General features: G+C 45.4%; 1 protein-coding gene across 1 annotated transcript in view; it reads left to right on the forward strand.

The window, feature by feature from the left end:
- Window positions 1-6,345: 6,345 nt before the first annotated feature.
- TGFBR2 (transforming growth factor beta receptor 2) overlaps window positions 6,346-12,205 on the forward strand; it is a 95,357-nt gene continuing 89,497 nt past the window's right edge. Inside the window, exon 1 of the mRNA XM_024743445.1 lies at window positions 6,346-6,651. Coding sequence (XP_024599213.1) covers window positions 6,558-6,651 — 94 coding nt within the window. The 5' untranslated portion in view covers window positions 6,346-6,557. The remainder of the gene's footprint in view (window positions 6,652-12,205) is intronic.

Here is a 12,205-nt window from a genome sequence, read left to right on the forward strand (position 1 = left end):
CAAATTAAATATTTACCATCTGTTGTCCGCATAACAACCCCCATGCTAGTGTTTGACTATGAGAACCCTTTGCCTCTAGTGGGAGAAACTACATAGACATGAGGCAAAGAGCGTGAATTCAGGGAGGGGTGCAGAATTGGGGCCAAAACATTCCGTCTAAAATCCCCTCAAATTTATACTCCAGGCATTCTGAAACCTTTGCATTTCCTTACCCACTCCAAGCTCGCACGTCTTGTCTTTAAACTGCTGATCTGTGTACCTGTAGCATCTTTCCTCATGCCTTCACCTGACCATCCTTCAAGATACAGCTCAAAAGGCATTTCTTCCCCTGAGCCTTCTCTTATTCTCAGGCTGGGTTAATGGCCTCTGTTGCCTGCCTGCTCCCGTGGTACTCTGAGGTCATCACTATTGTGATAATCATATTATCAGATTTGTTAATATTATTTGTTTACTTATATATGTTTCACATTAGATCATAAGGACAGCCTAATGCCCTGCAATTAAGGCTAGGAGTACATTTTCTGAGTCGTCATATCTTCAGCACTTAAAGAGTATTTGGGTCACAGTAGAGAATCAAATGCTGGTTGACTAAATAAATGGATGGACAGTAGCTTGACATTCTGTCCTGAAGGCAATGGGAAGCCACTGGATAATTTTAAACGTGATTGTTATTTTTGTATTTTTGGAGGGTAATATTTTGGTAGCAGTGAAGGATGTAGTAGAAGCGGTGAGACTAGAGAGGCAAGAAGATCAGGAAACTGACGTAAGGCTATATGAAATAACAAGAGATAGAACTAAAATAATGTCAGTGTTGAGGATGGGAACAGAGCGGACGCAAGCGATATTTAGAAAGTAAAGAGGTAGATCCTAATTCCCAGTTAGTTCTGGAGGGTAAAATAGAGGCAAACTCTTAGCTGATTTTTATGTTTCTGCCTTGGGTTACCCGTTGGAGATAGAGCCTCTCCTAGATGTCAGGAATGTACCAAGGGGTGGGTATTCTGGAATCCAGTTTTGGAATAATGAGCATGTGGTACCAGTGGAACACCCATGAAGAGAGTTGAGTAGGCAATTGGAGTAATGGTAGCTTAGGTGAGAAATCGGAGCTTGATAATTAGGTTTGGAAATGATCATAGATTAGTGAAGCCATAGAAATAGCTGTGTTCCCCAGGAGGAATGAGAGAAGGGGCAGAGGACAAATTTGATAAGAACTAGCACTGACCAGTGAGTGGAAGGAAACAAACCTGTAAAGATACTGAGAAGGACCAGCTGGATAAGCATGTAGGAAATGGGATGGACTAGTTTGCTAGGGCTGCCATTGCAAAATACCACAGACTCGGTGGCTTAAACAACAGAAATCTACTTCTCACAGTTCTAGAGGCTGGAAGTCTAAAGTCAGGGTATTGGCAGCTTTGGTTTCTCCGGAGGCCTCTCTTCTTGGTTTGTAGGTGGCCGCCTTCTTGCTGTGAGTTCACATGGCTTTTTCTCTGTGTATTCACAGCAGCATCCCTGGTGTCTCTTCCTCTCCTTATAAGGACATTAGTCACACTGGGTCAGGGTCTTACCTTCAAGTATAGTCATGTTGGGTAGGGCTTCAACCTGTGCATGTTGGGGGATACAGTTCAGTCCATACCATGGGGATACAACAGCAACATGGCAGTCAAAGGAAGGAGGTGACATGCTAGTATCCAAGGCACTACACAAGGAAGCTTCCGATTGAAATGTGCCCATGAGTTTTGCTGGTTGCAGACGAGGTGTGAGCTAAACAAAAGGACTTTCCACTGGACAAGGGGCTGCAGTGGCTGATTAATGAGTAAGAGATGAGGAAGCAATAGGAAAGGGTGGCCTGATGGTTCCAGAGTCATCTCAAAATACTAGGGTGACCAGGCCCATCAACCACCTGATCAAGTTATCCTAGAGTGGAGACTCCGGAGCTGGACAGGCCTCATTCACACCCTGGCTCTGGTCCTTACTAGCCCTGTGACCTTGGCCAGATACTTAATCTCTCTAAACCTCAGTTTCTTAGCTGCGACGTGAAGAGTAGAGTAGTATTGTGAGGACGTGCTCCAAAATGCTAAGGGATTATCTTTGGGTGATAGGGTTAAGGATCCTTTTTATTTTCTGCCTTTGGCTTATCTGTATTTCAGATTTTTTCTACCTAAAGTTAACATACATTACTTTTGTAATTTAAAAAAGTTATGTTTTCTCCAAAAGAAAACCATTCATGCTTTCTGTAAACGTGTGGCAGAATTGCAGTTTCTATGAATATCTGTGATGAATTGCAAACAAGGAAATGGATTAGAGAAAGACTCTCGTTTTTCCCTCTAGTGAAGACAAGAAACATACGTTGAGTACTGCAGGGCACAGAATGGGGTTCAGAGTTGAGTAAACAATCTGTGCTTTCAAGGACTTTACAGTTAGTGAGGTAGAATTCCCCCAAATAAATGAGTAACGATAATGCACTCCATGCCAGAACAGGACAAACATTAAAAAATAGGTTAAATAAACTAAATGCTTCTGGGGTTCTCCCTGGGGGAGGAGGGATGCCATTAGGCTGGAGGAATCACAAAATGTTTCCTGGAAGAGGTAGCATCCCGGATGACCTGAAAGGTGTGTGTGTGTGGAGGGGGTTCCCTCGCAAATTCACTGTTGTCTCGGTGCTATCGGTCTGCTTCGCAATGGAAGGAAAAGTGGCCCAGAGATAAGAGAGAAGGATGCAGAACGACCAGTTCACATGGAGAGGAATCTCCCTGTCCACTGCTTTAGTTGCCAGTAACCTCAACAGCCATATGTCAGAAAGTACAGGGGAGTCCAAAATTCCTGCCTCATCACAACCGGGAGATGCAGGGCTTACAATAACCACATTTTGATCCAGTCCAGTTGTTTTCTGTGTGTGTGTTCAGAGTTTGTAAAACTGGAAAAATGAAGATATTCAAGCTGTTTAACTTCCATTCCAGTTGGTTTTTATTGTTTTTCAATTTGATGAGAACTTAAAAATTACCTTCCTTGTTTTTCAAACCCTGAGTCACACTTTTATCTTTTTGTTTCATCTGCAAAAGGCCCAGTTTTTGTGATTGTATCTTAACTGCCTATGTGAATACACAGAAAATTATATTACGTTAAATATACAATTATATGTGAAGACCATGGCTTAAGGGTATCAGACTGCTGTTTCAGTGAGAATTCCTAAAGGAAGTTCATATTGACAAATTTGTAAGATTGTCAAATTGCAGTATACACTAGTTTACGTGTCTCTGATTGCACTTCAGTGCTTTTTGAAAGGTGAGTTTGCACTTGGCAATGCCAAAGTCAGACTCTCAGTTTCACAGGAGATTGAAGATGAAATTGGAAATATTAAAGGCAAGCAAAATTAAAATCAACATTAGTCATATATGATGACAGAGACCACCAGTTAAATATTCCACCCTGGAATCAAATACGTCGAACCTGGCCTCTAACAATGTAAAATATCTGTTCTTTGCAATAAATATAGAAAAGAAGGCCTTCGGGATCAATTGGGCATTTATTTGCCTCATTGTTTCTGGGAGTAAGGAAGTGTATGTATACTGTCCAGGGGAACTTGGGTGAATTTAGAAAAAAAGAAAAACAAAACCAAATCACAGACTTCTCCATTTTTTTTTTTTTTAAACATCTTTATTGGGGTATAATTGCTTTACAATGGTGTGTTAGTTTCTGCTTTATAACAAAATGAATCAGCTATACATATACATATGTTCCCATATGTCTTCCCTCTTGCATCTCCCTCCCTCCAACAGACTTCTCCATTTTTAAGAAAAGGAAGTAGTATGACATCATCCTTGGCTAAAATCTAGCTTGTTTATATCTCAGTTTGTTAGGTAATAGAATGCCTTTTCCCGAGTTATAAAATAATTAGGATGATTAAGTACAATTTTCTTCTGAATCTTGATTACCTCGTTCATTCATTCATCCAACATATGTCTATTAAACACCTATTCTGTGCCAGGTCCTGGGAATACAATAGTGAATGGAGGAAAAGATATAATTCCTGTCCTCAAGAAATTTGGACTTGATTTGGGAGAAGGGAAAGGAGGTGTAGTAAGTGCTAAAAAGGAGAGGCATATGGTGCCAAGTGAACCCAGAATAAAATGTCTGTTCAGGGACTTCCCTGGTGGCGCAGTGGTTAAGAGTCCGCCTGCCAATGCAGGAGACATGGGTTTGGCCCTGGTCCAGGAAGATCCCACATGCTGCGGAGCAACTAAGCCCGTGCACCACAACTACTGAGCCCGTGTGCCCAAAGCCCATGCTCTGCAACAGGTGAAGCCACTGCAACAAGAAACACGTGCACTGCAACAGAGTAGCCCCCCACTCGCCGCAACCAGAGAGAGCCCGCGGGCAGCAATGAAGACTCAACACAGCCAAAAATAAATAAATAAATAATTTAAAAAAAAAAAGTCTATTCAGGGAGGTCAGGGAAAGCTTGCCCATCAAGGAAGTCATGATTCACCCAAAGAAGACCAGGAGAGGGCTGGGTAAAAGGAAGGACAGAGGAAGGGAAGTGTGCCCCGGGGAAAGGGGGGAGGCTCTGTGTGGGAGGAACACAGGGGTGCATTCTAGGAATGTGGAGATCCTCTCATTGGGAGGGGAGAAACCCAAGGTTACAAGAGAGGAGGGACTCAAGGCACCTTCAAGGATCTCATTTCTATCCTCTGTCTCAAGAGCAGTGGGAAGCCATCAGATGATTTTAATAGAAGGGTTGGTGTAATCAGGTTTGCCTTTTGAAAATTTGACTTTCGCTAGGTTTCGAGAAATTGAGTGAAAAGGCCCAGAATGGCCCTGATTGGGGGTGAGTGGCTGGGAGACTCCTGCTCAAGGGGTGGTGGTGGCATGGGCAGGGCCTGTGGAGGAAATGGAGAGAAACAGATTTTGAACTCAACTTTCCTCCTTTGCTCAAGTGGCTTTGGCAAGGAGGTTGGTGGGAAGGAAGATGCCCAACCCTGATGATTTCACCCCACTTCCTACATCCTAAATTCAGGAGCTAGGAAGTGGTCTTTTCCTAAAAGTCAGCTTCTGTGCTGGGTGGAACAATGGTGACAAGACTTAACTTCCAGGATCAAGCAAAAGAACTCTCAGATTGACAGGGAAGATTTCAGGGGTTGGGTTTCCAGGGAGAGCTAGTTTGCCTTTACTCCCAGTAAGCCTGGCCACCTGCCTCTGCAAACAAGCTTTGTCTCAGATAAAGGAGTCTATTGTGTAACCTGCTGGAAGATCTCCTGACCAGAGAGAGGGCTGTACTGAATCTAACTCTTTGAGGGGGCTGGAAGTAGGATGAGCATATGAGTCAATATCCAGCCAAGACACATGGGAAAGAGACAGGGGGTTCTGTTAATAATTCAACTTTGAAACAGATGTACACTGGGATAGTTTGGGGGCAAACCTGGTCACCTTAGCAAGAAGGGAAAGTTGAAAGTTCGTCCTTTGCTCCCACCGATGTCCCCTTTTGCAGGGGAGGGGCTCAGAGTTCTGTCCCTTCACGGGCAGTGTTGGAAGGCAAACTCTGGCACTTAGCTGACTCCCAGGCCACTTTTACTTTCACACTTTCTGCCATACCTGGTACATTCTGAAGAGAACATTTCCCATTACCATTATCACTCTGTGATGGCTGATTGTTTATAATCGCTCACTGAGTCACCCCCCAGGAAGACAGAGGCAGCTCAAAATGGGAGGCATCACCCAAGAGCTTATCAGAAATGCTGACTCTTAGATGTACGGAAGCAGAATCTGCATTTTAACAATATTTTCAGGGGGTCCATGAGCACATTAAAGTTTGAGAACAGACTTCTGGACTTCCACCTACAGTAAAATAAACATTTTACAATGTGATGGTTTAGGCATACACAACTGAAACAAAGTTTAATGAGGAAATACTTTTACTGTTTTACTTGAAAAAAAAAAAAGTGCTCACAACTCAGATTTCAGCATCCACTCTTGGGTCGCCACTTGGAGTTTGAAAACCAGCTCTGAAGCACTTAGGAACAGCCCGAAGAGGGTTGTGGGGAAGGGGAGGATGCTGGTGGGGGTGCTTTGAAGAGCGCAGACACTCTCTGCGTTCAGTGACTTTCTGGAACGTGTGCACTGAGTGCTCCGTAGTCAGTCTTCGGAGCGGGAACGCGCGAGGCCGCTGAAAGTTTGCCAAAGCCCCGGAGGGGCCGGTCCCGGGGACGTGATTGGCAGCTGCGAGGGAGGGCGAGCACCGGGAGCCGAGACGGGGAGCAGGCTCGGGGCGGCGAGAGGTCCTGCCCAGCTGTTGGCGAGGAGTTTCCTGTTTCCCCCGCGGCGCCCGGGCGAAGTCGTGAGTCACTCGCGCGCCCGGCCCGACGACACTCCGCGCGCGCACCCGCCGGCCGGGCCGGCCTCCCGCGCAGCTCCCTTCGGCCGCCGGGCCCCCCGCGCCTCGCCCACCGCCACCTTCTGCGGCGCCACATCTGGCCGCACCGCTGCTCCGCGCGGGTCCGCAGGGCGCGGCGCGGAGGCGCGGCGTGCGCGCTCGGGCCGGTCTATGCGGAGCGGCGGGGGCTGCCATGGGCCGGGGGCTGCTTGGGGGCCTGTGGCCGCTGCACATCGTCCTGTGGACACGCATCGCCAGCACGATCCCGCCTCACGTTCCCAAGTCGGGTGAGTGGCCCCCGCCCGAGCTTGGCGCCTGGGTCCCCGGGGCCCCGCCGGGCTGCGCTTGACAGTCGGCCCGGGAGGCGGGCGGAAGCCGGGACGTGGCTCCGGTGCCCGCGCCCCAGCACCCTGCGCTGGGACGGGTGCGTTTTTCTTTCCAAAGACCAGGAAAGTGGTCTCGGCGGGGGCGCGGGGCGCGCCCGGCCCCCTTTGTGCGGGCAGGAAGGGCGCTGCGTCCCGGGCCGCCCCCACCCCCGGAAAGGGAAGTTTGAGAAGTTGGTGATCGGCGGAGGCAGGACGCGGCCCGGGCGGCCTCCGAGCGAGCGGCGGGCACACCTGGTCCACGGCCCGGGATCGCCCAGTGCCCCGAAAGGGCAGGGCCCCCATCCTCAGCTCTTGCCCAGGGCCACATGCCCGCGGACCGGCTTTTTGGCCCGGAGTTGCTGTAGCAAAGTTTCAAGGAGAAAGGCGATTGCCAAAGGAAACTTGTCTCGCTCCACTGCGGGCTGGCGTGGATGCGGCAGGGAGTGGGGCTTGTCAGGTGGAAGGCGGAGTATTTACTGAGTGCCTGCTAGGCGCTAGGTGCTGGAGATGTTTCCTGGAGCAGGACAGCCCCGTCTTGCGGGCTTGAAGGTTCTGTGCAATTGTTTGGTGGAAATGAAACGGAAGGGTTAAAATCGTAAATCCCCCTGCACACCTGATCTTGGTGTCTAGGAGGTTTTGAGGGGAGAAAAATGCAGGAATTGAACTCTTTTAAGTATTTGTTATGGAAAGTACCGAACCTCTGAGACCTTAAAAGTTAGAAATTTTGTTAGCTCTTTGCTACAGAACTGAGAACCTGCATCTGGAGTCTGGTAGTGGAGTCTTTGGAGTTTTGGGACCTTTCTGGGCCTCAGTCTCCTCATCTGTGAAAGGACATGGTTAGATTTGGATCATTTTACGTTCCCTTCATCTTTAACATCTTTTGTCTCTCTACTCCTTTTTGGTAACTTGGAGATGCCCTGTGTGGATTTGTGATGAAATGTGGAGGATCTGACAGTCCCGGTCACTCTGAGGCACACATTCTGTTTACCAAGGGCCAGGGGCAGACTTAACCTTTGGTCTTGTCTAAAAGAAATATGGACCAGTTTCTACATGGGACATTTCACAGTTCTTGAAGTGGATTGAAAATTTTTTAAAGTTATATTTTTTTTTACTGAAGGTGGCATGGAGATGGGAGTTTTAAGATAATGAGGAAAGACTATTGTAAACAAAAAAATCCGAACACAGATTTGAGTTCTACAGTTTAATAAAGTTCCACTGTTTCATCCTTGGATGCTTTCTTACTTTGCAGTACCAGAATGTTCGACTCTCTGATTATACACCAAACTCTTAAGAACTGAGTTATATTTTGCTGATATTTTAAACGGCACCCTTAATTTTCAGTGTACCTTAAAAATCATTAAAACTTTTGTTTCAGATTACGAAAGAAGGAAATTAGTGGGCCCTGATTCTGTTAGTCTTTGCTTAGGAGGATAAGATTTATGATTTGCAAATTCCAGACTCAGTAGTTCATGAGTCAGTCTCAGTTCATCTATATACACACTTTTAAACAATTAGTTTAAAAGCCAACTGGCTTTTTATTTGGGCTTTTAAACAGTATTACAAAACCCACAGATTTCATATTTTTATGCAATTAAAGCCACAAAATGGTTGAACTAAGGAATCATTTTGGATTGGTATTCATGTGAAATTATATTTTGAAGATAGTTGAAGGTCAAAGGTAGCTATAATGGAGGTGGGAAACCTAATTCCACTTGCATTTAATTTTCTATGGAAGTAAATGGTTTCAGGATTTTCCTAACGTAATTGGTAATCTGTCACTACATTTTTCAAAATATCTGAATGCATGGTAAGATAAGAGGAAATGAGATTGTTCACAGCCTTCTCTTAGGTTACTTAAAAAATCCATCTTATATTTAGTATATTGACAAGTGAGTGAGCCAAGGACTTCAGTATAAGAGCAAACTTCACTAAGGTACATACTTAAAGGTATTTTAGTTTTTGTTTTTGACTTAGTAGATTCACTCTTCCTAAATGCCTGAAATTAAGTAATTGCTCTTTGGGGGAAAACTTTAAATGTTTGAAAACTCTTCAGATCTGAAAAATATAACTTTTACTTTTCAAATACCTAACAGGAGATCCTTGTTGAGGACTCAATGTTGGTAAAAGTGTTGTACGGATAAATTTCTTTCCCCAAATCACTGCTGATTTTGTCAGGGTTCTGGAAACTGCTAGGTCCAGAATTTGATCTTTGGTCTATTTGCTTTTGTTCCCAGAAAGCACATTTTTCACCTCTAGGCCATTTATTTTTAACTAGTTATGGTTTCTATAAGATACTCATCACATTTTGGATTCCTTACCTTTATTTATTTATTTATTTATTTTTGGCCACTTTGGGTCTTCGTTGCTGCACGCGGGCTTTCTCTAGTTGCGGCAAGTGCGGGGGCTACTCTCTGTTGTGGTGTGCAGGCTTCTCATTGTGGTGGCTTCTCTTGTGGAGCACGGGGTCTAGGCGGGCGGGCTTCAGTAGTTGTGGCACGCGGGCTCAGTGGTTGTGGCACACGGGCTTAGTTGCTCCGCGGCATGTGGGATCTTCCTGGGCCAGGGCTTGAGCCCATGTCCCCTGCATTGGCAGGCAGATTCTTAACCACTGTGCCACCAGGCAAGTCCCTCCTTGCCTTTTTTTCAAGGTAGCACCCCACCTTGAAATGATGAGTCCTCATTGCTGTCTGTGGAGCCAGCATACCTGCTACATGGTCTGCATTTCAGTTTTCAACACAACTTTTAAAAATTTTCTTTTTTTTAACCATATTTTTCCAATTAACAATGACACTTCATTGGTGCCATTGCAGAAAGTGGCCATTGCCCATTCTTTCTTCTCAACAGTATCTATAGAATGTCACTTTTTGCCAGGCAGGAGGCTCAGACCTGGAAACAGTATTCTGAGTGAATAAGACAGGTCTGGTCTTTGCCTCCATTGAGTCTAACATATGGGGGGTGTGTTGAGGCCCAGAGAAGAATGTATATTTTAACCCTGTGTACTTGGAAGCATTATTGACTCTAGACCCCTTTGTCAAAAGCCCACTCTGTTGGGTGTTGAGTGTTTCCTTCCATTCCCTCCACTGTCCCTCTGAACGTGTTTTTCATTGATCTATTCTTTTCTGTGCCTGCCTTATTCCGGGCCCCCAGTTGGGCCACCTCACTTTTGTTCAAGCTGCTGTCTGTCTGGAACTGCTGCTACCCTGGATGATTTAGATTCATCATTTAAGACTTGACTTAAGTGTCATTCTTAAGCAAACCTGCTTTCAACGCCCTGGGTGGAGCTATAGGTTCCCTCCTCCCAGGGACAGGCCTCTCTTTTCGCTGCTAACAATAGTAAGGCAGAATTAGCTCTTGATGAGACTCCCTTACCCATTCTCTCAAAGGTACTGGGTTTGTCCCACTCATTTCTCTGTCTCCAGGGTCTGTGGCAGTGACTGGCATATCACTTAGCACCCAGGAAATGCTGAGCTGAACCCCCATTCATCCTCCTAGAGGCACTGCAAGTCAGTCGAGCATTTCCACAACCAGGCAGTCACTATTTATTGGGTGTTTGGTCTGAATGGTAAAATCTTTACTGAGAATAGTTTGGCTTTGATCTCAATAGGCAATTTGGCTGTTTTATACTGTGTTATTGGTTCTTTTATTCTGATGACGTATGGAAAAAGATGACAAACATGTCAGCTTCTGACAGACATGATGGAAAGCTGCTAGAAGTTTTCATCCAACTTCTTTAGTTGTACACTTGAATTCATGTAGGGCATTCAAAGCCATTGCAACACTTTTTCAAAGTCTTACCAAAGACATTTGCCAGTGAATACCGAATCTTCTCCCTCTTTTTTTTTTTTCTAGAAGGTTGTTGAAATGAGACTTCATTAAAAATGAAGTGCCGAAATCTAAACTTAGCTTTGAAGTTTCTTTTTTCATCAGGGTCTTCTGTTTTGGTTTATAAGCAGTGAAGTGAGTTGGTCTAAGGGAAGTGCAGCCCTGGGGCAGCTGCTATCTGCAGAAGAGCAGTGTGGCTATTATTTAGGTCTGATGCAAACCACCGAAACAGTTTAAAATAGGGTGTGGAGGAAAAGTCCTTCCTGGCTACAGCATGGCATTAATGAGCCAATTTCCACAGAGAAGCATAACTCTGTCACCTTGTTGGCTTCTGCCCTCGGGGGCCTTCTGTACAGCTTCAGCAGATTAACTCATGATTTTCAGTAGAAATGATTTAGCAGATAGGTATTAGCAGCAAGAATGCTCACCATTTGTTTTGCACTCCTTTCCCTTGTAATATGTTGCTTCCTACCTACTTGTGGCTTCTGACCAAGGTGGGATAACGATGATTCTCCTTCTTGCCTGGCGTGTCATGAGGGTTGGGAAGCCAAGCAGGGTAAGTAGGCTCATCTCAAGGACAAGTGGGGAGAAGGGAGAAGTAACATTTGAGAACCTGTTCTGAGCCAGCCGCCTGACATTATTATCTAATTTAATCCTCAGAAGAAACCAACAAGATAATTTTCATTACCTTTATTTTATAAATGGAGAAGATAGAGTCTGCACAAAGCAACTTGACGTTTGCCTCTGTGTGTGTGTGTGTGTGTGTGTGTGTGTGTGTGTGTTTTCTAACCTTGTCTTCCTTGTGTTCTGCTCTGCCCTTTTCCCTGGTATATCTGTGTGTATGTGTGTTGGGATGGAAGTTAGGCAGTGAGTAAAGGGATATCATATTCAAGAAAGGGGAACTTACCATCTAATATCCATTCAGTGCCCCTGAGGTCATGATTTGCTTTGCTTGCATGATCTACCTCCTTCCTGATTGTCATTGTCCTATCGAAAATCAGGATAGGGTAGAGTCTCTTTGACCAAGAAAACTCTGCTGTTCCTAGTCTGATAATTGCGTCTTGGTGGTGGGACCCACTGCCGGTGACCTGTGCCTTGACCATTGACAGCAGCTGGACATGCGCTGTTTTCAGAGATATATACTGGCAACCCCAGATTCCAGGCATGTAGGACCAGCGTCTGTGTACAGACCTCAAACAGCTGCTGGGGAGGGTGGGAAGAGTAGAATTTATCCAGTATCACAAAGGGGGATGATTTTGAAGAGTAGAATTTATCCGGTATCACAACGGGGGATGATTTTGAAGAGTAGAATTTATCCGGTATCACAGGGGGGATGATTGGACTTTTAGAAAACTTGTAGGTGGTTAATATTCTTCTCCTCCCAAAAGGATCTGTCTTTTATTTGCCATAATCAGCTTTTTAGGTCTTGGCACTCAACATGGAGCAACTGCCTCCTTGCCTGTGGTCAATTTAGGATCTCCTGCTTGGCCTCTTTAGGGTTTCCTAGCGTCTGTGTTTTGTTCGCAGGGCTGAAGCTGTAGATCATTAGAATGGACTTAGCTCAGGGCAATTGCATGTGATAGGTGAGATTGTATCTGGGGAAGGCTGCCTGCTTTCAAGATAAGCGGCTCTTTTTTATTTTTGCTCTTTTCTG

This window comes from Neophocaena asiaeorientalis, unplaced genomic scaffold (genome assembly GCF_003031525.2).
Source record: "Neophocaena asiaeorientalis asiaeorientalis breed wild unplaced genomic scaffold, Neophocaena_asiaeorientalis_V1.1 scaffold332, whole genome shotgun sequence".
Taxonomy (NCBI): Eukaryota; Metazoa; Chordata; class Mammalia; order Artiodactyla; family Phocoenidae; genus Neophocaena; species Neophocaena asiaeorientalis.